General features: G+C 37.3%; 2 protein-coding genes and 2 pseudogenes across 3 annotated transcripts in view; 2 read left to right on the top strand and 2 right to left on the bottom strand.

Annotated features, from left to right (window-relative positions):
* LOC113109865 (protocadherin Fat 3-like) overlaps positions 1 to 4,195 on the bottom strand; it is a 57,990-nt pseudogene extending 53,795 nt beyond the window's left edge.
* Positions 4,196 to 4,645: 450 nt separating this feature from the next.
* Positions 4,646 to 7,809, top strand: LOC113109864 (cysteine and histidine-rich domain-containing protein 1-like; annotated as a pseudogene).
* Positions 7,810 to 9,081: 1,272 nt separating this feature from the next.
* kpna7 (karyopherin alpha 7 (importin alpha 8)) lies at positions 9,082 to 12,091 on the bottom strand. Its single transcript, XM_026273672.1, has 10 exons — positions 11,878 to 12,091; positions 11,639 to 11,779; positions 11,477 to 11,562; positions 11,127 to 11,395; positions 10,891 to 10,973; positions 10,554 to 10,817; positions 10,246 to 10,479; positions 9,557 to 9,739; positions 9,301 to 9,447; positions 9,082 to 9,214 (listed from the first exon to the last, which is right to left on the bottom strand). The coding sequence occupies exons 1-10, from the start codon at positions 11,941 to 11,943 to the stop codon at positions 9,125 to 9,127; spliced, it is 1,563 nt and encodes a 520-aa protein (XP_026129457.1). The 5' UTR covers positions 11,944 to 12,091; the 3' UTR covers positions 9,082 to 9,124.
* Positions 12,092 to 13,268: 1,177 nt separating this feature from the next.
* Positions 13,269 to 27,756, top strand: part of LOC113109861 (metabotropic glutamate receptor 5-like) — a 51,603-nt gene continuing 37,115 nt past the window's right edge. Inside the window, exons 1-4 of one of the 2 annotated variants that reach the window (XM_026273671.1) lie at positions 13,269 to 13,371; positions 14,842 to 15,580; positions 20,513 to 20,762; positions 26,454 to 26,689. In XM_026273671.1, the coding sequence (XP_026129456.1) occupies positions 14,896 to 15,580; positions 20,513 to 20,762; positions 26,454 to 26,689 (1,171 nt within the window). In that variant the 5' untranslated portion in view covers positions 13,269 to 13,371; positions 14,842 to 14,895. The remainder of the gene's footprint in view (positions 13,372 to 14,841; positions 15,581 to 20,512; positions 20,763 to 26,453; positions 26,690 to 27,756) is intronic. The other variant, XM_026273670.1, reaches the window with a different exon arrangement.

Genomic DNA, 27,756 nt, shown 5'->3' with positions numbered 1-27,756 from the left:
TTTTAATACCATTCAGTCAGCACACTGCAGTAAAATGTTAAGGCATAAATTCACAACCGTTTTCACAGGTTTTGTTTTATTGTGCAAACATCGACTCAGGACTGGTTAGTCTTCAAAAAAGACAAAGAATAGCAGACAGCACAACCAAGAGGCCCATAAAGAATCAAACAATAGATACCTGTTTCTTCATCAATAGAGAACCTTCCAAGACCACTTCTAGCTTTGATAGAGTATCTGATCACTTCATCTCTGCCCTTGTCATCATCTTGAGCAGTCACCTGGAGGACACTTGTTCCGTGCCGAGAGTTTTCCTTCACAGTGCCTCTCATTGCGAATTCTGAGAAATATGGCTTGTTGAGGTTCTCATTGACGTCAATGACTTCCACTTCAAGATAAGACTCAGAGTGAAGCTTGACTGGAAAACCCAAGTCCTCTGCCACCACTGAGAGATTGTAAAATTGTTGCTTCTCATAGTCCAGGTCTTTGGCCACTTTAATGGCACCACTTTCAGGATGGATCTTAAATGTTCCATTGAAATCATTGGGCAGGGAGTATCTCACCCATCCTCCAGATCCGATGTCAGGATCTTGCGTTTGCACCCAAGCTATAACTGCACCTATAGGGAGGTCCTCCAATACATGGCAACTGTAGCTCCTGGGAATAAACATAGGGGCACAGTCATTTACATCCTCGAGGTACACTTTCAGTGTTGTCTCTGAGAACATCTGATTCCCTCTTTCTGCCTTATCCCTGGCCTGAATTTTGATGGTGAAATCCGAAACAGACTCCCTGTCCAAGAGACTACACACATAAACAGAGCCATTCTCACTGTTAATGGCAAATAAAGGGGTGTTTGTTAACAAGGTGTATGAGATTTCACCGTTCTGACCAAGATCTTCATCTGTGGCTGTGACTTGAATCACTTCCGTGCCAATAGCTGCATTCTCTGGTATAATGGCAGTATAGCACTCAAGGGAGAATTTTGGGCTATTATCATTCACATCATCAATGTTAACTGTCAGCAATCTCCAGCTGGATCTCTGTGGAACACCCAAGTCATATATAGTTATGTTGAGAAGGTACCGATCTGCTCGTTCACGGTCCAGTGGCTCATAGATGTATATTAAGCCACTTTCCATGCCAATATTGAAGCAGTTGTCAATGTTCCCATCTGATATGGCATGCAGAATGAGACCATTGAAGCCTGTGTCACCGTCATTTGTTTTCACTTGAAGGACACTGGCTCCCAGGGGCATGTCCTCACGAACTACAATGTCAGAAGGAAAGGATTCAAATTGAGGCGTCTGTCTGTTGACAGAAAATAGATCGCTGTAGCCTTCCTCCACTTTGGATTTGCTAATGGCAGTGGCTCTTTTCAGAAGTTTCTCAGCTAACTTCTGTGCCACTTTTGTGTCTCGACAATTGAAACTTCTTGCTGGCATTCTGCCTCTGACCAATGATATATTTACAAAGGTGGGTGTGGAGAGCAGCTCCCCATCTGACGCTGCTATTTTTAAGCTGAACTGTTCATTCTTTACACTCTTTGAGGAGAGGGTTCTTTTTAATGACAACATCCCCGAGTCCGGGTTAAGAGTGAAGACATCTTGCTCATTTCCAGACAGAATATTATATTTAACCAACCCAAGCTCATCGATATCAATGGCAGACATTATGATGATCGTCTGACCCACAGGAAAATCGCGTCCTATAGTACCTTTACATGACACACGCTCAAAAAGAGGTTGGTTATCATTAATGTTCAACACTTGTACCGTGACATTGACTTCACTTTCTCGTCTGTAAGGTGATCCCCAGTCTGAGGCTCGGACGGCGAACATGTAGGTCTCCAAAGACGATTCAAAATCCAGTTCCTTGGATGTCGTCAGCTCTCCTGTATTTTGGTTGATGACAAATGGAAGGGGCTGAAGGCTGGCTATGCTGTATGTTATGCACCCATTATCACCTTTATCATCATCCACCGCTGATATAGTGAGAATGACAGTGCCAGTGGGGATGCTCTCATTGATAGATACTTCATAAGATTTGCTGGTAAACACTGGGTAGTTGTTGTTAGCATCCTCAACAGTGATTTGCACCTTTGCTGTCATGCCACTTACGGTCTCCTTCACCTCTAAATTGAAGAGCTCCTGTTTTAATGTGGTAAACTGTTGTGCTGTTGAGATGACACCGGTGAGTGGATTAATGATAAAATAAATTGAATCTGAGGTCAGGCTTAGAGCATAGCTGAAGACAGGCGGTCTTGGAGATATCTTAACAGTGTCTATTATAGTCCCTGGTGGTGCAATCTCAATAACTGAGGTTTTGTAAATCTTTTTTTCAAAACTCACGTGCACAGACTGTGGTTTTTTCACTAAGAGCTGAACAGACTGAGTGTTGGATAGTCTTGGTGGTGTTCCACGGTCTTTGGCTTGAAAAGTGAGATTGCAACCATAAGGAAATTTATCCCAGTTGACTGGTTCAGACATCTTCAGCTTGTATTCATTTCCAAGTGGAGCTCTGTCAAGGACAAACTGCTCCTGTGGGTCACCTGCGATGATGGCAACCCATTCAATTTCTCCATTGGGTCCCTCGTCCAAATCTTCTACAGTAACAATGGCGTAAACTGGCTCTTTGTCTGATATTAAAGGGTAACATGCGACTGCAGTCAGCGTTGGAGCGAACTCATTGATACGCACAACACTGATCACTAGTTTGGCTGTACTGCTAATACCACTGTTCCCATAAACCTTCATTCCACGATCCACTGCTAAAACCTCAAGGTCAAATCTGCTGTTCTTATCTGCATTTAGCTTAGCTGTGAGCGATACCACTCCACTGGTTGGGTGGATAGCAAACTCCTCCACGTCTACCTTAAAGAAATAGTAAAACTCGCCATTGGAACCAATATCTGCATCAGTGGCAGTCACCTGAGCCACACTTGCTCCCAGCAGAGAACTTTCTGAAATATCAATGGTATAGGAAGTGGGCGAGAACAAAGGTCGGAGGTCATTCATATCCATAATTTGCACATTAACTGTCACGTAAGCCTCCAGGCCACCTTTGCCAGTAGCCCTCACCGTTAATGTATAGTTATTCTGCACTTCCCGGTTCAGAATGGCAGCACTCCCACCATTAGTCCGTATGCGAAGAAAGCAAAAGTCCCCCAACACAAATTCCTCAGCCTGAAACAGCCCTTCATCATCTCCAGATTCAATGGAATATTTAATATCCAAGGAACAAACTTAGATAGAGGAATGCCCATTTTAACCTCAGTCCTAATGTATGTCCGAGCTGCAGAGTTCTCATAAATGGTGGCATTGTAGATGGCGGCAGTAAATTGAAAGGAGGAGGACCCTGGCTCCTGCAGTTGCCCCAAACAAGGAAGCAGGTAGAGGAGAAATAAGAAGAAACTAGTGAGACAGATCCTCATGCTCCCCCCAGAGCAGTTGTTTATAGCCATGCCATCGTCCAGTTATCCTGCAAAAGAGATATATATGCATATATGCAGTGAACCATTTCAATCTAGAGCATTCATCTCACAAAGACATCCTATTGCTCACATAAATGTGAAGGCAGTTATTTATTAAGAAGCCCTTGGTTTGGATTAAATTGTCAAAAAATAAATAAATACCTGACCCTGTTCTCAATGGACTCAGTAATACCCTTTCACAAAATGGTAATCTCACTGCAAGATTGATAACAGCAATGAAGAGCAAAAACGGGGGTTAATAGCCATATATATGTGACATACAGGTAAAACAAATAATATTCAAATAAAATTCAAATGTTCTAAAACAGTGCAGTAAAGTGAAACAACAGAAAATGTGAATAAAAGACACATAACCTAAAGTTTTGCATTATATATTTGTATTGCATGTGAAGTAAATAACTTTGATAATGTAAAACAAAACTGATTCCCTTTTATTAAAGGGCGAGTCTCCATTAAAATGCGATTGTAATCAAAAGAAACTTTCAAATCTGTGGACTCTAGTAAAATATGTTTGCTACGGAGACCGAGCAGTCACTTGTTCTCCGATAATTAGTGCATCAAAATATGTGAATGAGCTCTTACCTCTGGCTTTGAGAGAAGGAAATCTCTGCTCTGCAGACATACAAGAGCCCGCTTCATGAAACTACATCATTCACTTCTTTGCCACACAGGACTCGATGGCACTCACAGTTGACTGTAATCAGGGGAGCGCGCACCTCCTAAAGCGCGTTCACGAGTGCACGTTATCCCATGAATGCGCAAACGAAACCGGTGTTGTTGCTGCTGTCCCATAGCAACAAAATTATCTTAACCTGATCTCACACAAACATTAGACAATTAGATTAACGTGTTTACACTAAATAGAGTGCGCAAAATAATCTTTAAAATGACGTTCATAACACATTTATGATTATTGAAAAATTAAAATAACATATTCATGATAATTCGATTTTTTTTGTTCGGGATGGGGGACGGGGATTATGTGACAGCGTGAAATAATATTGAGCAGGGTTCATTTTAATGCTCTGCCTTGTCTGTGTTTTTAATTCACAACTCCGTTAGGTGGTGCATCCCATCTCTCACTCTCTGTGATCCTATCATTCCGAGACATTCCGAAAATAGACGATTGGAACCGAAGTGCAGCACGAAAATATACGGAAATTCACGAAAGATTCCGGAAGGGACCTCACGACGGGAAGCAGCAGCAGCAGCAGCGAGCTAGTCAAGACTTCTGTTAATTCCCTCTTGACCACGTATTACAATATACGTTTTCATTTCTGTCATACATTATGTCTGTACTGTGTTATAATAAGGGATGTGGACAACGTTTTGATCCCGACAAGAATTCAGATGGTAAGACTTAACAAGCTAACGATAGCCGGATTGCTATGGTTGATAACCGGGAAAATGCAGAAAGAAAACCTTTAATTTAATTTTTTTTTATTTATTTACGTTAAACGTAGTTTTACCGATATATGATAGCCTCTCAAGTCTCAGATATAATTTTTTTATTTTTAAAGTAATTTCGTTTGTTAATTTAGGGAGGCATCTTTACTCATTATCGTTTGAATGATGCTTAATCAATAGTTCCGAATTTGTCAATTATTGTTAAGGTTACACATGGTAGTTGTTGGAGTCGCAAACTTGATCTAAAAAGACATGTGACTATATTCTTCTGACGTCACATTTCACGCTATCAATCTCTTCTTATCCATAGACGCATGCACATACCATCCCGGAGTGCCAGTCTTTCATGATGCGTTGAAGGTATGGACATGCAAGAAGATCAGTTTACTTGTTAATGTGAAAATCAACCGTTCCATTGTTATGTTACTCATAGTTTAACCGATTAAATTGTGTCTGTCTTTGCTTCCTAGGGTTGGTCTTGCTGCAAGAGACGAACAACTGACTTTTCAGATTTCCTCAGTATTGCTGTGAGTGCTTGTCTGTTGACACTGAATGAGTGTTTTGCAAATAGAGTTGTGGATGGAGTCTTAAGATAGTTGTATGATTCTTTTAGGGTTGCACAAAAGGCCCTCATAATCAGGACAAGCCCTCTGAGCCTGTTAAACCAGAAGTGAAGGTGTCTGTGGAAAAGACTGTGAATGATGTAAAGCCAAAGTTTACTGAATGCATCACCAAAGCACCAAAACCTCTAGAGGCTATTCAGCGACCAAGGTAAAAGCTCACTTGAAGAGGACAGGGTCTTCCCCATTTGTATTTTTTGACTTATTAGTTCAGATGTTTTGAATATAAAGTAATGCAGCATTAATTCTACTGTAGAGAATGAGTTCTTCTCATTAACAGTTCACCCAGCCAAAGCCCACATTGATGTTACAACCTCTTAAGGATAAATGACTGAAAACAGCCATTTTTAATTGTCTTTGTAGTCCAGATGAACCCTTCTCCATTCTACAACAGAAGATCTCTCCTTCGCTCAAACAGGCTTTAGAAAAGCTCAAATTAACTGAGGAAAATGGACAGGAGATTAAGGGTAAGAATAGCCCGACCATCTCTTCCCCACCTTTTTATATTTGTTTTTTTATTCTGATGCATTTTATTCGATTTATTGTATTATAGAGGAGGATAGTGATGAAATTAAGATAGGGACGTCCTGTAAGAATGGAGGCTGCAGTAAGGTACTGTTCTCTCTGCCTGCTTCTCCCGATTAGAAACCATGGCACGTTGAGTTTCTAAAGTCCATTATAAACAATGGATTCTCATTATTCTGTTTTTCAGACATTTAACGGACCAGACAGTGATGAAGAGACATGTTTGTATCATTCTGGTGTACCTATCTTCCATGAAGGGTAAATTTGAGCCTGATCATAACTGAATCATCCTATTAAAGAAATTTTAGATATATCCGCGGACTCTGCAATTAAGTCCTCTTTTTATCCTTCCTCCAAAAAGGATGAAATATTGGATCTGTTGTAAGAGGAAAACCTCAGACTTCGATACGTTTCTGTCTCAGGAGGGCTGTACCCGAGGAAAGCATCAATGGAAGAAAAAAGATACCGTAAGTGTCTACCCTGAGATTTAAAAGTCAAAGCATTTTTTTTTTTTTTTTTTTACATCCTGTCCAATAATTTTTTTTAGAGCATCTGGCCTTTTGCAGGCCCCTATCCAAGTTCCAAATTACCAACTAATTTGTTGAAGGCCATAATGTTAAAAACGTACATGTGAATCCTATTTTAAGCAGAGGATGCGATTTTTCTGTGTGTACATAGGGAAAGAAGGTTGTGCCATGCAGGTTTGATTGGCACCAAACAGGAAGTCAGGTCATCATTTCCATTTATGCCAAAAATTCAGTACCAGAGCTGAGCTTAGTGGAGGGGAACAGCACTGTGGTAAGGCATCAAGGTCATTTCTGTTGGATTTTATGCTGACATTACATAGTGTATATGTTTTGTTTTTTTGTGCTCAATATTTTACTGTATAATTTAACATTTATTTGCAATATTCTGCATAGCGCTAATTTAAAATGATTTTTTTTCTTGCAGCTTAAAATCCACATTATATTTGAAGGAGAGAAAGAATTTGAAAAGCAGATCAGTTTGTGGGGGGTAAGTATAAACTTTTAAAAGTACTTATATAACACTCTTTCATTAAAGCTGAAGGGTATACATACGTGACACTAATTTTACCAGAGTTGTATCTGCTTATTAAATTGGGTAGGAGAATGTATTTTAATATTACACTTTTATATTTTCATATTTACACGCCACATTCTTCCTAGCAACACCACTTAGCCGTTCTAAAACTAGTGTAAATCACAGCTTTTGAGGCTTATTGCTTTAAAAGAAACTTTATCACCACAATACAAATAATGCATCAAATTATCTATTCTAAGACCTTTTCCTTCCTCTTCCTTTAGGTTATTGATGCAAGTAAAAGTTTGGTGAACATGATGGCTACCAAAATTGAGGTGGTGTTGAAGAAGGCAGAACCGATGTCATGGTCCCGACTAGATCTTCCACCTGTAGCTCCACCAAAAGAAAGGAAAAGGAAAAAGATGATGACAGTGAGGACGAATGTGATGATTAAATTAAGAGACTGTAAGAGAACTACTGTTCTCTGAATAGGGCTGGGAATCATTTTCTGTGGTTCTAAGGTTTGATATATAATAAAGCATGAATGTGTTATATAAATTCTGAAAGCTCTTCATGTTTGTCCGTGGTCAAACTACAGATTTATTGTACAGGGCATGTTTAGAGTGTTTTTCAAAGAAAGCTCTCAAAGAACTAAGTTACTTTAATACAATATTTTGATTCAGACCAAAATGTGTGCAGTCCTAGTAAATGGAGCATTTCACATTCCACGGTTTTGTTTTTGCCAATGCAAATAGTCATTGAAGCGGTGTTCATTAATATCAAGTTTATCCAGAGCATGAGTTCATTATTGCAAAGATGTCAAAGTGAAAGTGCACGTTTTCTTGTGAAAGATTACTTGCCATTCAAAAAAAGTGCTGTGAAAAGGTTGCAATATACCAATTTAAAGTCACTTGTAACACACCAGGATTTTCACAACAATTGATTTTCTTGGAAAAAGGTAGCGCTGTAGAATTCCTACCAAGCTTCTCCAGTATAAATTAAAAAAAATACCTCACTGGTGCAAATGAGGACCAGAAACTATTTGCTCACTTACACTCAAAATACCTTTTAATAAAGTTAAACAGAAAGAAACTCATGGTTGTAATGACCAAAAAATTAAATGTTTGGGTGAACTCCCTTATCAGTATTGTATTTCACAACCCTAAAATGATCTTTAAGGCTGGCTGCACAGTATACTATGTTAAGGCGGATTTGCATTCCCGAACGATCAGGGGTGTGGCCCGATTTCAATATTTTTGACAAACAATTTTTCCACCGTGTCACCATGATTATTTATCTGCTCCCGATCGAGACAGAGCATCACAAAACTCAAATCATAAATCAAACAGGTTTGATGTTTACTATTGATCAAGCTGCCTCTGATCGTGATCCATGTGATTGCAAATGAGAGCATGCAAGCATCACCTACCAGATGTTGCATGCTTCTGTAGCTGAAACTGGGCAGCCACAAACATGCCATGAAAGCCGAAAAACTGTACCCATATACAATTTATACAATTTTTCCACTGTGGAACCGAACACACACCAGAAGCATCAGCTGACACAGTCCTCGATTCATTTTTCCTTTGCTAGTCAGGTATTCTCACATGAGATCAGTGGTCACTTCAATCATTCCTACAATCAACAGTGTGGTTTCGTGGTCTGGTCAAGTTGTCTAGTGCATGCGTTTAGAGGATAAGGCTGAAAAAAACAAAAACAAAGTTGAACTGTCAGTTTTAATCTGTTAAGATTTGAAAGTTGTCTAGTGTGCCGCCAGCTTAGGTCCATTTTCAGGAGTTTTGACTGGTCACATACACCAATAGCCAGCTTTACACTAATGGCACAAAACCAGTGTTACCCAGCAAAACATGCCATTTGAATGGCATTTGTGTCATCTACAAGTCTCAAACTATGCTACCTTCCCTGCATGGCCAATATAAGTCTTTTGTACAAATTTGAATTGCCTTGCCCTGAGCCCAAAAGAAACATGCCAGAACATACTGCAAAAATTTTATTTATTCAGTTGAAGCTTAAATAAAAATCAGAAGTCAAATCTCTTTTGGACATCAGATGCTCCAAAGACAAAGTTTGAATCTGTGGCTTCAGTTGCCAGACACTGATCACCACCATCCTGGGGGAATAAACAATTTTACATGAGTGCATTTGCACAAAATGTATTCAAATGGTTTGACAAACAAAATCCCTTCAGATACCCACCTCACTGAAATACTTCTCAATAAGAGCTTGAGCTGCCCGATAAACTGCATTGTTCTCATGGTTTTGAAGAAACTCAATTCGATCAAGCCCTCCCACTTCCTCCACCAACAAACAAAGCTTATCCACCTCCCCAAGTTTCTCAGCAGCCTGCAGAAGGCACAGTTAATTTTAGCATATCCCTCACAATGCCAAGCACTGGGAGTTGCAGTAGTGTTTTACATAATATTCTGTGAATAAAAACCCATATTGGACTCACCAAGAAAATGTTATTTATGGCATCTAGGATGACCAGGACAGTCTTGGCATCTTTAGCTTGAAGCAAGTTCAAGATGGCCTCTAGAGCACCACACTTGACCAAGTGAACAACCTGGTCCACAGTCCCACCACTTGTGTAGTTGGTCACTGCCCATACTGCCTCTCGCTGGGTTTTGAAGTCACCCTGCATAATTTGAAGAGGTACAGGGTGTCCCAATGAGTCACAGAACCTGGTCTAACACTGAAAAGAGGGTTTAGACTTTGAAGATGCATTGCCCATTATGTCTACCAAGTAAACATCCATTAATGAATCCCAATTAGCAGCATTTACACTAACACTAGTAAACATGCAAAAGTCAGACTATCATAGCAGCAGAGTCAAGTTATGATAACTGCAAACATTAGAAACATTCAGAAATTCTTGCACAAGACCAAATTCAGTATAGCCATTTGTGTAACTTTCCATATAATTACATCAAAAGATTTGACAAAGCATGTTAAAGTATATTTTTGCCAACTGGAAATGCAACATTTCAAGAAGCCCCAGGAGGGGCTGTTTGTATAATTGGCCTCATTTTATGCCCAGCTTTAGGAGAAGCTAGCTATCAAAATTCAAGCCAGAACATTTTACAGGCAACTCCGCGTGGGCAAGACATTCAACATGCCAGCAAAACATCAGTTACGACATACATTTCTTAGGAGATCCACTAGAGGAGCCAACAATCCACACGTGATGAGCTGCTGGATCTGTTGGCAGGGCCCAGCTGCAATGTTGGACACTGCCCAAGCAGCCTCCTTCTGAACACTGGACTTAGGGTGTCGCATCAGCAGGGGCAAAGCACTCAACACGCCTGCGTCAATGGCTGCTTGTGTCTGCAGGTCTGAACCACTCACGATATTCCCAATCGAACGTAGGGCTGGGGTCTAGATCATATTGGAGAAACTCTTTAAGCAACTCAACTTAAAAACCACAAAGTCGAAAACACTACGGTACTTACCACCACAGCGAGTTCCTCAAATCCCAAGAGCTCAACCAACCGTGGAAGGACTCCAGTCTTGATGACCACATCAATCCTCTCGTTGGGTCCATCAGTGAGGTATGAAATGGCCCAGCATGCATCAGACAGGATGGATTTGTCACTGTGGTGGAGCAGTTGAATTATGGAGGGGAGCATTTGTTGGACTGCACTGAAACGAGGGAAGGGATTCTTGTTCCTACACAGGTTTGACAGGGTCCACGTAAGGTTGCGAAGGTACCCCACCTGCAAGACACTTTGTGGGTTACATTGTGCATTTACATTTGTAAATCCAGAAGTGTCTCCAGAAGTAACTCACAGGAGCATCTGGAGTGAGCCGTGCCAATAGCGCAGGGATGACACCACAGTCAATCAGGGCATCTCGATATGAAGGACCGTCACCTAAAATTGTGAATGAACACTTTGGCAAATAACTTCAATTTACAAGTACAAAAATAGTACTTAAACATTTGAGTACCAAAGTCTCATCAAGCATTAAAGTACAAGTGCTACATTCTTTTAGGAACTTATAGATGAAGTTCAAAGTATTCTCACCTGCAATGTTGCCTAGAGCCCAGACAGCCTGTTCACTGATGTTCAGCATTGGTGAAGCCAGCAGGGCAATGAAGGCTGGCACTGCCCCATGCTCTACCACCTGCTGTGTGTGCCAGGAGGTGCCAGATGCAACATTAGTGAGAGACCAGGCAGCTTCAAACTGCAGCGTAGGGTCATCATTCCTTCCTAGAAACTCCACAAAGCGAGTCAGAAGTCCTGCTTCTACGATCTCCTTCAGGGGAGGGTTTCGCTCCCGAGAAAGCAGCTTCCTGTAGGCATCAATTTGAAGGTTAGTAATGCTTTATAAGAAGTTTTGCGATCACTGATTACATTAAGACCAGTTACTGTACCTAGCTGCTTGACAACCTTGTCTCTGCTTCTCTGAGCAGTCACTGTTCACATTAGCAACAATTTCTTGAATCGCTTCAGATATGACCTTAACAAGATAAAAACTGAGTTTAAAGAGTATTGTAAAAATATGAATGCCAATTAAAGGTTTAATTAGCAAACACCTGTTTGTTGTCAGTGTTATACTCCGGTGATAACGGCTCCTCATCTCCCACAGAGGAAATATTCCTCCTCTTCATAATACCTTCAACCTTGTGAGCCTTTCGAAGCTCAACACACTCTGCAATTCTGCGGTCACGCATTTTCTGCAAGCATAGATAGGGTGTAAAGACATTCATATATTTGTATTTGAGCAGTCAAAATGGGGGGGGGGGAAATTGCTAGAATAGAATAGAATTCTCACCGTTGGTTCCTTGCCCTTATTTTTGAACTTGGACATGCGTCTATCAGACAGATTTTCAGTAGGCATTTTGACAATCAATAAACTCGCCAAAGGCTAATCAAAGCCAACAAACTAACACAATAGTTTTAAGACCAAACGGTAACAATAAAACCAAACTGAGAGCAGGAGTTAGTATACAAAACCTATCTCAACTACAATAACGGCAATCAGCTGCAAAGAGCATTAAATAGACCACCAAATTAGAATCAGGTGATAATAATTTGTAGCCTTGCCACACGCCAGATCAGAGGATGTGAATCAAATGTTTTGTTTTTGATCACACATAAACAGTATAATACTAAAGTCAAGTGATAACCAGCTGATGCCACAACCTGAACAAAATAAGATTTTTACCTTAAAAAAAAAAAAGTTTTCTACAAAATAAAAAAAGTATGTTATTGCCATCTAGAGGCCAAAAGTAAAATGGTAAACTATAGAGGAGCTGTAAATGTCTGTACTGATGTCATAAATTACCTTACAGATTAACTGAACTGTATACAGTTCATTTGTTATCACTTTTATATATATTATATACAATAACATTCATATAAAAGTATGTAATTTATATAAAACATTTCCATAAAAATTTCACAAAACATTATTTATAGAACAATATTTATATAAAATGTATACCAAAATAAGTCTATAAAACTTGATCTTAAACCTGTATATATTTTGCATATTATTAATGATAAATGTTTAAAAACATCTATTCACAGCTTCAGTTGGATTTTCTTCAGAAAAACATCTTTGCAAGCATTACATATTTTACTATTACATATTTTATTTAGGCCTCAATAGTATGAATAGATTTATGGTGATTTATATAAGTTATTTATAGCAGTAATTTCCAAAAACAAAAAGGTGTGAAGTAGTACTAGTCTGTAATAAACAATATAATTTCTGATTTACCAGGTGATGGCGCTGTGCCCGTATGTCTAAACGTAAGTGGTCAGAAATTCTGCATCGGCGCTGTTAGTCACTGCAAGAAAAAGGTTAAAGAATTCAAATAAAAGCGTTTTCTAGTTAGAGTTTTCTAGTTGTCGAACATTTTCATTCTGACATTTAATTTAAAAAAAATATTTACCTCAACTAATCGGTTGAGATGTTCATGAAACGCATAGTGCGGGTTCTTCAATGAAAAATAAATAGCCATGTAGTTATATCTTAGATGTTTATGGACATACAAATGATAATAATAATCATCTACTGAGTAAAATGTATTTAAAAAAACAAAAAGGTTTAGACTTTTCTGTTACTTTTGTTTTCAGAGTAACAGATTACTTCTGTATGGTTTCATACTCGTCACGGACTGCGAGAAGGATATGTTATATTATAGTCACGTGACGCGCGCGAGAGTTGTCGCTGAAGTGAACGCGCATCGCACGCGCTCATACACCCAGAGACACTTCGGTTGTCAGAACACGAGCAATGGACCAAATTAACGACCGAACGGTAAGTTATATTATCATTGCTGTTTTTATTATTATCAACGATGTTATTTAACACTTTTTCATCAGAGGTCTAATTCCTCACGCTTATGTTCATGGTTCTGTTTCCGTTCGTTTGAACGTTATGTTTTATTTGTCCATCAAGTACTTAAGTATGTGTTGTGTCAAAATATGAAGTGGTATTCCGCCACATTATTGATATTCATTGATTCAAATGCACTTGTTTATGACTGAGGCTTCAGACTGTATTTCAGCACCACGGAGAGCTCAGCAGCCAATGCTTCTTGAATCTAGTACGTTAACTTTTATGTTTGACACTTTTTTTCAGTTAATAAATTGTCTCAAATTGTCTCTTATTGTTTAAATGAACAATTACATAGATAAATTAATGAACAGAAGCTACCAAAAAAAGAAAACAAGCTCATCAACCATAGCAAGCTTTCTATGCAGTATGCATTTCTCGGCACTGTTGAGCAACTGTTGGTGGTTTAAATTGTCACTGATCCAATTGAACAGAATGCACTTTATAAGTTTGTCCAACAATTTTGTGTTAGAAGAATTCAGAGATTTCTGCTGAGTTGGAAAGCTGAAGATATACAGTCCTGCTGTTTAAAAATTAATCATAGTTTCTTTGAAATCAGAGAGCAAAACCTAGCAATAGAAGAACATAAATAGCACTTTTATATACCAATATCAACTCTGCATTTTGAGCACAGAGGTGAGTAAGAGAATCAATCTTATTAAGTTATACATGAGTTCTGAGTTCATACAGTGCATTTCTATCAGTCTTTTGCAACAAAAAGTACTATAAATTTTGTTCAGACATCAAAAACAGTCCCTTACGGTACTTGATAATTCATAAACCATGACATATATTATGTTTTCCCTAAGTGATATGTAAAATAATGAGGTATAGCCTTCAGACCCTTTAAACTGAAAAAAATATCTTATGATATAATGGCTCACATATAAGTAGCTAAAAATCATTCTTGGGAATTCTGTATTTATCTCTCCAAACTGTGTAACTCATTTAAATGAAATTAATAATTCATTTACAGTAATGAAAAGAGGTTAAAGATTCAATATAAATATTCAGTGGCTGCAAATCTCCATAAAGATCATTATCCTCTGGGTCTCTGTGTTGTGGAAAATCTCTGAGGTTTTGATTCTGAACGAATACATGAATCAGAATCAATACATATTTTAAGATTTACATGCTCTTTGTTTCTAACAGGTCATTGTTAATGATGCATCTCATTACTGAGATCCACCAGAACTTCTTTATGTGCGTTTCAACTTTGTTTTCCTCTTGATCCCGAGATATTTAGAGGAAGGCAGAAAAATAAGACGTTGCCCTGGCGACAGCTCATCCTTATCACGACTCTCACAAATATGCACCTCTGTGATTCAGTGGGAGGCTGATGATCTCCAGGGATATTGTTCTGAAGATTTCTGCTTCTTGTGACTCTTTCAGATGCCCTGAGGGACCTACCAGTATTCGATACTCTGATCTTTGAGGGCCGGGGAAATGGGGATTTTATATTTGCTGGTGTTTGTGCTGCTCGGAGACAGATTGGGTCCTACACGGCCAGACATTTTAGCGAAGGCCCAGGCCAGCGAGCGACGCGTCTTGGCACACATTCCTGGTGACATCATCATCGGGGCTCTTTTCTCTGTCCATCATCAGCCGCCGGCCGACAAGGTTCACGAGCGCAAGTGTGGCGCAGTACGTGAGCAGTATGGCATCCAGCGGGTGGAAGCCATGATGCACACACTGGACCGCATCAACGCAGACCCGCTCATCCTACCCAACATCACACTGGGCTGCGAGATCAGAGACTCCTGCTGGCATTCGGCCGTGGCTCTGGAGCAGAGCATCGAGTTCATCCGGGACACTCTAGTCTCAGCCGATGAAGAAGAAGGCATGTCTAAGTGTACAACCGAAGGTGGAGGGACTCCCATGAAAGGGAAGAAGCCCATTGTTGGGCTGATCGGGCCTGGATCCAGTTCTGTGGCCATCCAGGTTCAGAATCTCCTTCAGCTCTTCAACATTCCCCAGATTGCGTATTCGGCAACCAGTATGGATCTCAGTGATAAGTCTTTGTTCAAGTACTTTATGAGGGTGGTGCCTTCTGATGCCCAGCAGGCCAGAGCGATGGTGGACATCGTCAAAAGATACAACTGGACCTACGTATCTGCCATTCACACTGAAGGTACGTGATCTCTTTCCTCGGGGAAGCATTTTTCTTCACGGTTACAATGAGATTTTCCACAACGCTTCTTAAAAGAGCTAAATCTGCCCTGCAACTCTTTTCTTTTTCTTTTGAACCTATTCATTTTTTAGTTCTGGAGCTTTAATTTCTTCCTCGCATTAGTATGTCACAAAAGTCTTCCAGTGAGAATGGCAGATCTCCGTAAGCACGTAAAACTATTATTTAAAGTGTTACATTTTCCACGTTCTCAAAGTGAGAGCTTTTCCAGAGGGATTTTATTAGGTGATAATGTATCACCCTGTCTGTTGCGGTTCACCGTTATCTTGGCCTAAACAGTGAAATCTCTTTATTATTCATAGAAGAAAATGTCACATCTTTTAAGGAGTCCTCATAAAGAGTTTATGTCTCTAATGCAGCATGTGCCACATGTAGTCAAGATCCAGGCATCTGCTAATCATTATGTACTTATTACACCACATGACTACACACAATTTAAACTGCATTAAGTCAAACGTTATTTCTTGAATGTGCATAACAATGCTATTTAGTACCATTGAAATTTAATCTTATTAGCATTTGAAGGGAGGTAAGTTATAGCAATTGCAGCTTCCTATAAAACATACTGTATATCTTATAATTTTACATTTTCTTAATAACTTCAAGTTAATCTTAGCAAGCTCAAATTCAACTAAAAAAACGTCAACACTTAATTTTAGGGTCTAATTAATATTAAATAGTAATCTGGGTGCATACTTTACTGTTTGTTACAAATTCAGTATATTTGTGGCAATAGCCATCAATACATTGTATGGGTCACAATTATAAATTTTACTTTTATGCCAAAAATCATTAGTATATTATGTAAAGATCATGTTCCATGAAGATAATTTATAAATATCCTACTGTAAATATATCAAAACTTCATTTTTGATTAGTGATATGCATTGCCAGCAGCCATGTCACCCTGTAGCCCAAGACTGGTTGCCCACTGAAGCTGAGCAGGGTTGAGCCTGGTCAGTACCTGGATGGGACTACAACATGGCTGCCGTGGTATCATCCAGGTGGATGCGGCACACTGGTGGTGGATGAGGAGATACCCCCGACAATGTAAAGTGCTTTGAGTGCTTAGAAAAGGCGCTGCATACATGTAAGGGAATTATTATTGTTATAATTATTGCTAAGAACTTAATTTGGACAACTTTAAAGACAATTATTGTCAATATTTTTTTTTTTGCACCCTCAGATTCCAGATTTTCAAATAGTTGTATCTCACCCAAATATTGTCCTATCTTAACAAACCATACATCAATGGACAGCTTATTTTACATTTTATTATAAGCTTTATAAAGCTTTCATATGCTGTATGAATCTCAATTTAAAATAAAAAGAACCTTATGACTGGTTTTGTGGTCCAGGGTCACACATATTTTTTTTATATACTGTTTATTTTATTTCAAGGAACTTAAAATGCAGTTCATGGTTTTAGTTTTACTTTACTGTTATATATTATCCCTGGTTCATTGTTTACTGAATACTACAAACTGAAGCTGTTTGGCTAGAAGATTGATGGCCTCACACACAGGTGTTAATTGCCAGCAGGTAGTTAAATGTGGAGCCCACCCCAGTTTTCACCCACGTACAAAATAAGGAGCTGTGAAATACTCCATAATGTTGATTCATTTGCTGGCATCTGTATCTCCATTTGCATTATATCATCCTTTGACATTTGTTATCTGTGGGCTCTATTGATAAAATAAAACAGATGTTTGTAGTCACATCTGAATTGTGTTTAACCAGCTTGTCAGTCAACACGCTGAAAACCAGTGGAGAAACATGACATGTTTAACATGAAAATAGCCAGTGCAATTACTGAAGACATATGTTAATGAAAGCTGTGTGTATAATAGTGAGGTTTACTCTCTTTTTATACTCTCTTTTTATTTTATTAAAGGTATTGAAATGCAAAAGTTTCCTTTAAGGCTATTCAGACAATGGGTCAAGTAGCATCATACCTCTCTGCAGATCTATTGTTTCATCATGTTCAAAAGTGTCTTTGTTGTTTGAAAACACCCCATGATGCTTTGCATGCAGCGTACACAGAGTGAATGGTAAATAGACATGCTCATGTATTGTGTTGCGCTTTTGTTACCTTTTTTGGCCTCATGTAAGACCATAGAACAAACAGAAATCAGTAGCTGAAAGGCGATCATGATGATAATTTACATCTTAAGCTCTGTTTTCAGTGTCCGTGGGTGTTTAATGAATTTTCCTGTGCGAGTCAACACACTGTTTAAAGACTTGTCGCTTCTGCAGCATCTGTCTCTCTGTAGGAGGGAAAGAAAAGTTGAGCTCATCAGAATATCTGATGTTATTGTGTGCAGAGGTCATTTTACCCACATTTGTTATTGCTTCTTGTGACTGGCCTTTATTAACTTGCCAGTAAAATATTATGTAGGCCTAACTCCTTTTTTATTATATATCCATTTTTATCTGAGACAGAAGGTTCTAGTGAAGTTTGAGCGCAGCGAGGGAATTAATTCACCGAACTGGCACAGAGGAATGGAGTGAAAGATTTGAAGAAGATCTTCCCTGAGGAGAGAGATTAGAGATGAAGTCATGCACATTTGGAAGTACGCTTCTCAAATCCAAGACTTCACAGGGATGAAGAATGAGACGTGTTTGATAGTCAAGTCAAGTTGTGCATAGGTTATGCTCTTAGATTTGATTCATTATCGCTTGCTTATTTACACAATGGAAAGTGCAAAAAAAAAAAAGCTCATTAATAGCAATTCTCATTCTTCATTTTTTTTTTTTTATTTAGTATCATCATACTGATTTCTTTAGTTTTGGCAAACAGTTCAAGATGTTCGAGAGTAAAACAAATCACAAAACATCACAGAATCCTTACAAAAAAAAAAAAAAATATATTATTTTTTCCCATCGAAAGTGAAGGAGGTTGAGAAAAATGAAGGGTGATGTCATTATTTAGCATCTGTTCGTTAAAGGATAACAAAAATTATATTTAAAGTTAGTTAAAGGGTTACAAAACGATATTTTAAAAGAAGTTAAAGTGTTGCAATCATATTTAATAGTAATATTATTTCACATTTTATCATTTAGACACTGGTTTTGGGTTTGCTAAGATTTCTTTTGCTTACCTGTGTTTGTTTGATTAAAAATATTCTAAAAACAGTAATATTGTGAAATATTATTACACTTGAAAATAGCTGTCTTCTGTTTTAATATATTTTAAGCTGTAATATATTCCTTTGATGTAAAAACTGAATTTTCAGCACCATTACTTCACTCTTCAGTGTCACATGATTCCTTCAGAAATCCTTTTAATATTCTGGTTTGCTTCCCAAGAAACATTTATTATTATTATTATTATTATTATTAACAGCTGTTACTTCATTGTTTCATTGAAACCATGATTCGTTGATAAACAGAAAGTGCAAAAATATATTTGTAATTAATTTTGTAACATTTAAATTAATATAATAATCACTTTTAATAAATATAATACATAATTGCATAATAAAAGTGTAAAAAAAAAAAATGTATCACACTGACTCCAAGCTTTTGAAATCATTATAAAAGTACTGAGACATATATGATGGGTACATGAAACCCCTCATATATGTACTACATACAAGGAATGACCAATATCTGCTGCATTTTTAGCAAAAGCCCTCCATATTTTCTGGGTATAGTTCCTCAAAATTCTCATTTTTGGATGAACATCAATGGACATTTCCCACCTTGCAGACTAATCTTACTCACTGGAATGCTAATAACAACCTGGGGTTAAGTGTTTGCCTCTGTCACGTGATGGTGATGGGGGTCTCATATATCATTTGAACCTGCAACCCTTAGGATACAAGTCTAGACTGTTAAGAACTACGCTCAGTTTTTTAGCAAAGCTCCATCACTGGAACAATCTTGTGAATGTTGTTTTAATCCTCGTAATCTCTGTTATCAGAACTCATAATCTCGGGTGTAATTAAGATGCTTATGCATTGATTTGGAAAAATCAATGAAAGTCGATTTACTGTATTTGAGTGAAATGAAGGTGTATGTTTGCTCTTTATCAAGACATCTTTGCAATTGTATCAGTTTCGCACCTCATAAAATGTGTGAAGACTGGGAACATTCCTCACACAAAAGTAGGTGACCTGATTTTTATGTAAATTGGGGGAGTTTACCCCTGACGCTTTATGAAAGAGGGGCACCATGGCCTGTTTTTCATTCATTTTTCAAACTTTTTATTTCTTACTAAATATATTCAACAAAGCACTGAACAAGGACACTTTTATAGAAAATAAATGACATTTTCTGAGATTTTGCTAAAAAATGTTGTTTCGTTATAATGACTTCCAGTTCAGCAGTACCAAAACAATTCATGAGAAATTAAAATTTCCATGATTCCTCAAAATTAGTTTTCAATCTACTGTACCAAATGTTTTGCTACTCCCTCAGCCGACCCACCCAGTCATGTCTTGGTAATAATGAGGAAGTAGGAAAGATTCTATTTGTAAACACAAGAAGAACTATGACGAGAATAAAATGTGGGAGAGTTAGTTCAAATGTGTGCTGTTCCTGACTGTGTGTAGCACCTACTGCTCTTCATATTCTCCGGAAGATCTTAACAAGGCCATTTCAGCACGAGTTTAACAGGTTGCACATCACATTTAACTGCGGATTGTTTTGTGAACCAATCCGAATGAATACTTTTTTTAATAAAATTATAATTAAATGATATTAAATATAACTATATTTTATAGACAATATCAATATAATATCATATAATCGATTTTATCCTTTAAATATCCACAAACTTCAGCATTGTTACTGAAACGGTTATGAAGGTGTGATGGAAAAGTGTTTGAACATGTTTCAAGCTTAAAAATCATTAAATCTCTCAATCTTCAGGGAACTACGGTGAGAGTGGAATGGAGGCCTTTAAAGACATGGCAGCAAAGGAGGGCATCTGTATCGCCCACTCTGACAAGATTTACAGCAATGCTGGAGAGCAGAGTTTCGACCGTCTTCTCGATAAGCTCAGGAGCCACCTGCCCAAAGCTCGTGTGGTGGCGTGCTTCTGTGAGGGCATGACCGTGCGTGGCATCCTCATGGCCATGAGACGCCGCCGCCTAGTTGGAGAGTTTCTGTTGGTTGGCAGGTGAGCTACCCAAAACATGAACTCTGTGCACATGGATTTATATTTTAGCAGACATTTCTTATCAAAGCAGCGGCGAGAAAACACTCCTGAAATCGTGCCTGTTAGCTGTGGCAAGCACTCTTGGCAGGTTTGGAAAACAAATCTTGTTTTTTTTTTTTCTCAAAGTGTAGGAGGTGTATTAGAAAAGCTTACTGTACATCTATAACACTTACTGCTGCAAAAACAAAGCAAAAACAACTATGCACCATGCTTGGGAAATATTGTAGAGGAGATGGAGGGTAGTTGCCACATTTTTTACTCCAGTGACTATTTCTCAAGAGTATAATTTGTTCTGAGTATATTTGTTTCACCACTAGAGCTATGACAATCTAATTAAAACATTTTCACTATAATTGCCCAGGAAAAAGTTTCCTGCTATTGAGGCATTTTATCATATTATATGGGGTATATTACACTATTTTTACACTACCTTTTAAAAAGCTGGAGTCAGTACAGCCTTTTATTACAATTTAAAGTAATTTTGATTGAAGTTTCAATAAAATTCAAAACCTTACAGTTACTGAGATGTATCTCATGTGATGACTTCCCAGTGTGACAACTAGCCCCAGTCACCCCTGTCCTCTGAATTTTCTTTACTGCATGTTATCTTGTGTTCATTTAGTGCCTTTTCCACAGAGATTGTGAGTCAGATAGGGTCACACCATCGGCCAATTCTGTAGGTTTTTTAAAGATACTTTTGAATTTCCACCCACGCCTGTTGATCATCATCTGCAACTCTTTGCTTGTGTGTGTGTGTGTGTGTGTGTATGTATGTGTGTGAGAGAGAGACAAAATCCAGATGGATCAAAACATGGAAGCAAGGCTCATCTTTCTGTCTGTTATCACCACAAATGTTGCCATCACCACCATCATCATCATCCTCATCATCATCACCATCAAAGTCATCCAATGCAAGGTATGTGATTTCTGTTTATTTCAGTGATAAGCACTTGAGTCATGTTATGATAATGTCTTGAATAAGCCTGTTGGTTCTGTAATAAGGACTTGAGAGGTTCAGTCCCACCGAAGTAATACTGTAATGCTGGATCTGATTTTACAAGTACAGATTGTCTCTTAAATACTCTAACACACACCTTAGCATTACCTAATGGGTTCTCTTCCCATTGAAGAAAGCCATCAGAGACGCTTCGGTTATTTGTGAAAGATTACTAATTCACCTTTCAATAACTGGCAGGAATATAATTGTATGTGACAGAATCTGTGAGAAGAATATTTTAAGCGCTTGACTAGGCATCGACATCTTGAGAAATGTGCACGTGCTATTCATAGTGTCAAATGAAGTAAGAAATGATTCTTCCCATTTTCAATCTCCTAGAGTGTGACAACTAAATTACCTAAATTTAGCTTCACCCCCAGTTCAGTTCTGGCTGTTCCATTAATAAATCTCTTATGGATATTACGGACTGAAATAATGTATTATCTCTTTGAGATATTAAACTAAGAATAATCCCTCCAATTTCTGCTTCTGTTCAGGAGCTCTTCGGTTTGATAATTAGACGTTCACTCATTGGTTGACATGTTTTATAAACATTTAGAGGTGAAGTGTGTTGAATTTTTGCTGTTGGGAGTGTTTGGGAGAAGTGGACACTTCACCCAGCTTACAATAAATTGGGTAACACTTTAGAATAAGGTTCCATTAGTTAATGTTAATGTATTAATTAACATGAACAAACAATGAACAATACATTTACTGTATTTATTATTCTTTGTTAATGTTAGTTAACGAAAATTCAGTTATTCATTGTTAGTTCATGCTAAATCACAGTGCATTAACTAATGTTAACAAGCACAACTTTTGATTTAAATATTGCATTACTAAATGTTGAAATTAACATAAACTAAAATTAATAAATGCTGCAGTAGGATTGTTTTTGCTTAGTTCATGTTAACTAATGTAGTTAATTAACATGGAATTCTAAAGTGTTACTATAAATTGACCACCTTCTGCTAAATGGAAATGAGAGGAAAGAATACAATTACTAATATGTACATTGCAACCTAAAAACATGTAAATAAAGTGGTTTTATTCAACAAAATATTTTGAAACATAATAGATAGTATGTGTTGGCATTAATCTGATATTATTTTTTGTCCTTAATATAGCAGCTTCCCACATAAATGTGTCATTTCTCTGTGAGATAATTGTTAACGGATTTAACTTGGATTCGTGTAGATCCCAAAATGTGAAACAATTTATTTTTTATTTTTTGCTAAATGATGATGACATATAAAGCATAATATTCAATAATAATAAAAACACCAATAACATTTTAAAACATTTTTTCAAAGCAAAAAAAAAACGTTTTTGTAAAATTGTTAATTTTGTCATTTTGTAATTCATAAAGTGCACTGTTTTAATTATTTTTGGAGTATTTTTATAGTGCCCAAACAAACTCCAATATTTTGAGATCAGCTCTTTTTAATAACTTTAGAACCAGATGATATCAAAGTCTGCATCTGAAAAATCTTTTTTTTTTTTTTTTTGTTAAGTTTAAAGGGCCAGTTAATTTGTTTTGTGGTAGGGGCCTATATTTTACTTATTTATGTAGTTTCTGAATATTTAAAAAGGATCTATTTCAGAAAATGGTGTCATGGTCTTTATTCTGGGCCTCTGGGCATTCCACACAGCCTTGAAGATGCCATGTTTATGGGGGTGCCAGTGTGTGTGTGTGTTTGTGCGTGGGTGAGGTGTGTTTGCATGTGCATGAGTGGATGAACGAGTTTGTGTGCGTGTGTGTATGTGTGTGTGTGTGTGTTTGATGAGGTGACACCAGCTCCAGGGAAAGTAGGTTCAGTTTTTATCTTTGGTTCAGTGAGAATATGGCTACTGTGTCTCTGTTCCAGTTTCTTGATCTCCATGTGGCTACAAAAGTGATAAAGTGTCTCAAGACAATAACAAAAAAAAAAAAAAAAGAAAAAAAAAACTCACTGTGCTTTATTTGGTATATTGGTTGCTTTCTGATTTGGTGCATGCATGTTTGCTTTATTTAGCATTAATTTATTGAACAAATTGTTTAAATATAACCATTTTAATCTTCTAATTAAAAATATATTTTATTTGTAACGCAAAAATATACTACATAATGTATTTCAAGGGGCATGAAAATACATTTCCAAAATTAAAATATTAATATTAATTGACCAGTATTTTTGGTATACTGTATGTGTTGTTGTTTTTTTGACAATATAAATACAAATAATTTTTTAAAGGTATTTTCATAATTTCCAACAAATATAGGAATAAATTGACTTAACCAAATCATATCTATAAAAAAAAATTATGCAAAATGTAAATTAGCAACAAAAAAGGCAACAAAAAAAATTCAAATTAGCAAAAAAAAAAATAATGTTTTTATGTAATTTCAAAAATAGATATCTACAATACATTTAAAATATATATGGTATTTTTTTTATTAGCATATGGGACTGCAGTACGAGTTGATCCTTACAAAAATATTTTTTGTTACCAAAGGCTGTTTGTCAACATCCCCACTCAGCAGCCTATTGACAGCCACAGAAACAGTGATGTCCAGGCTCCTCTGTTTCACAACTGAATGACTTTCAGTTCTTTACTAATGAGCAGTTTGCAGACTGTGCCCAGCCATCTGTCTTTAGTGAGTGTGAGGACGCTATTGTATTCTGTTGTATTATCTGTCAAAGTGTTCATCAGTGAAGTGTGCACAAGAGCTGATCTATTGCTGATGAGGGCTGATCTGACAACCCCCCCCCACCCCACCGCTGAGAATGGATAAAAATGTAACCTAATTTAATCAACAGTTTCACTTTGCAGCTTCTTTGCAGCATTTCGTGGTGTAAATCTGCTATTATTTTCTGTCTTTAATACAGCAGCTTCCCACATAAATGTGTGTGTGTTATTCCTCTGTGGGCTAATTGTTAACAGATTAAAACTGTGATCCGTGTAGAATCCAAAATGTGAACACCCACAGATTTTTTTTGTTTTTTGTTTTTTGTGAAAGTTGACATAGAAACTTTTATTATTTTTAGTATTATTTATTCTTACTAAATCCAGATTTCATATTTGTTTATGTAATAAAACCTGACCACATCTGGTTGAAGGCAACACTTTGTAATAAGGTACCATCATTTTACATTAGTTACTGCATTAACTAACAATAACTAATAATGAGCAACACATTTATTACAGTATATAAAGTTAGTTCATTAAATTCCATCTGTTCATTGTTAATTTTTGTAAGCTCAGGTCCATTAAATAATGTCACCAGATACCGCTTTTGAATTTAATAATGTGTTAGTGAATGTTGAAATTAACATTAACTTTAATTTAAAAATGCTTTTTAGGTTTTCTATTGTTAGTTTGTATTTATTTAATGTAGTTAACTAATTACAAATAGAACCTTATTGTAAAGTGTAAACAAATATTTAAATACCTGATAATTAATAAATCATCTTTTGCACAGGTAAAAGTAATATCATTAATATTATTTAGACTATTTATGAAATCTAATGACAGTCATATAGTGACTAGTTCACTATAGAGTATATAAGACTTTACCAAAAAAAATAAAAAATTTCTCAACATTCTCCAGACTTCTGATGATATTCATAATGTTACTATTGTGTTTGTGTTGAGATGGATTTATGGTTTTTATTCAATCTGAGGAAGTTTCTTTGAAATTTTGAATAATTCCATAAATGTCTTTGCATGCCAACAGAAACTAATCACTGAATCAGTCTTTTTGAACTGATTCATTTAAACTAACAGTTCAAAACATGACTGACAATGAATCAAATTCAATCTGAGGTTTAAATAAGATGGACTGTTAAAATATCTCTCTTTTACGGCTCTCATTGTACAAAGAACAAGCAAGGAATGTCCTACTTGTTGCTAAATATCAACATGCATCAAATGCATATATTGCAAACATAACCCTAATTTTACAGTATGCTTTAATGTGCTCTAAAATGCTGTCAGACATCTTTTAAAGGCAGTTGCGCCTTTGCGTTGGCATTTTTGTTGTCTTTTTTTAAAGTTTTCCTGCAGTGGCAGTGGGCAGAGGGAGGCTGACCTGCTGGGGTCAGCGTGTGGGTTTACTGATCTGTTCAGCTCTTTTCCATGAGATGATTCAAGCTGCTACTAACATGCTCCTCTATGCTTCCCTCCCATTGCTTTTGCCTCCAAGGACAAGTTATGAAAGCCTCTCCTTACCTACCATGAGAACAAAAATGATACCTCCCACACACTGCTGAGTTGTATAACATTTAGCGCTATGGGTTTAAGAAGTGTTTGAGAACATATAGATAGAGTGTATGCAGAAAAGTAGTTTATTTTTCTTGTGTTTATATGAGAAATGAGGAAGGAGAAGGTAAGACTCATCTGCTGTCATTCAAAGATCCCTTTGATGCATAATGGCGAAGATTTGGAGCACATACAGTATATCTCATGGAGAGTTTTATTGTGAGTCTGTCTCTATGAAATACTGGCCAGCTGTGTCCTCAAGACGTAATTCATAGAGCAACCTGGTCATAACTACTGGGCTTTGCCTGTTATGTGGGTCAGTTTGGACCAGGAGGCTCCCAGACTGTCTCTCACGGGTGTTTGTTCTATATAAAAGCCATTCATTACTCACTTGTCTCTTGCACACTTTGCAGTGATGGTTGGGCGGACCGCTATGATGTCACTGATGGCTTCCAGAGGGAGGCAGCTGGGGGAATCACTATCAAGCTGCAGTCTGCTTACGTCACGTGGTTTGACGATTACTACCTGAACCTGCAGCCGGACACAAACCACCGGAACCCCTGGTTCCCTGAGTTCTGGCAGCACCGCTTCCAGTGTCGGCTGAAGGGACATCCTCAAGAGAACGCCAAATACAACAAGACCTGCACCAGTGAGTGGAAGATGTTCTCACATGAACTCACCACAACTTAACATGAGTTTGAGGCAGTTTATCTCGATGTCTGGCTTTCCATCAATTCATCCATCCATTCATCTGTCCATCAATCCCTCTATTCATCTCTTTATCTTTGTTCATCCATACATATATCTATCTGCCATTTCATCAATTCATCTATCCTTCTTAATATATGTCCATCATTTTGTCTGTCCATCCATCCATTCATTAATCTATACATCTGTCTCCGTCTCTCCATCCATCTGTTCATCCACTTATTAGCTCATCTATTCATTCAGCTGTTCATTCATTCATTCATCCATTCATTCATTAATTCATTTATTTAAACATCTATCCTTCCACTATTTTATTTACTCATTCATCCAACCATGAATCCAACTATCCATTAATCCATAATTTCGGCAATTAATCTATTCATTCATCCATACATCACCCATTTATCAATCTGTAGATCTGTGGATCTTTACATCCATTTGTCCTTCCAATACTTTGTCTCTTTTTAATCATCCATCCATCAATCATTCATTACCTTATTTCTTCTATTCATTCATGTATACATCATCCATATATTAATGTCAGTATATTCATCCAACTATACTTCCATTTGTCCTTCCATTATTTCATCTATCAATCCATGCATCCAAATATATATATACATCAAGCTTTCATTCCATCAATTCATTTATTCATCATCCATCCATCAATCTGTAAATAAATTCACCCATTTATACATCCATTTGTCTTTCCTCTATCTATCTATCTATCTATCTATCTATCTATCTATCTATCTATCTATCTATCTATCTATCTATCTATCTATCTATCTATCTATCTAGTCTTCCATACTTCCTTCTCTCCATCCATCCATTTTTTTTACTTCCACTACTTCATCTGTACGTCCATCCATCCTTCCAGGACTTTGTCTGTTTTTCATCCATCCATTAGTCTTTCATTCCATTATTTCATCTATTCAATCATGTATTCATAACCTATCTGTCAATCTTTTTATCCATTACACTTCCATTTGTCCTTCCACTGCTTCA

Source organism: Carassius auratus, chromosome 10, assembly GCF_003368295.1.
Source record: "Carassius auratus strain Wakin chromosome 10, ASM336829v1, whole genome shotgun sequence".
In the NCBI taxonomy this organism is placed as follows: Eukaryota; Metazoa; Chordata; class Actinopteri; order Cypriniformes; family Cyprinidae; genus Carassius; species Carassius auratus.
The sequence above is the reverse complement of the archived record's forward strand: the minus strand, read 5'-3'. Positions and strand labels throughout refer to the sequence as shown.

What these genes read in the sequence shown, in the direction of transcription:
- kpna7 (XM_026273672.1), bottom strand. Translation starts at nt 11,943, where the DNA reads ATGCCTACTGAAAATCTGTCTGATAGACGCATGTCCAAGTTCAAAAAT. An exon ending in ATAAGGGCAAGGAACCAACG is followed by an intron (nt 11,780 to 11,877) that starts GTGAGAATTCTA and finishes CTATGCTTGCAG; the next exon opens with AAAATGCGTGACCGCAGAAT. An exon ending in ATAACACTGACAACAAACAG is followed by an intron (nt 11,563 to 11,638) that starts GTGTTTGCTAAT and finishes TATCTTGTTAAG; the next exon opens with GTCATATCTGAAGCGATTCA.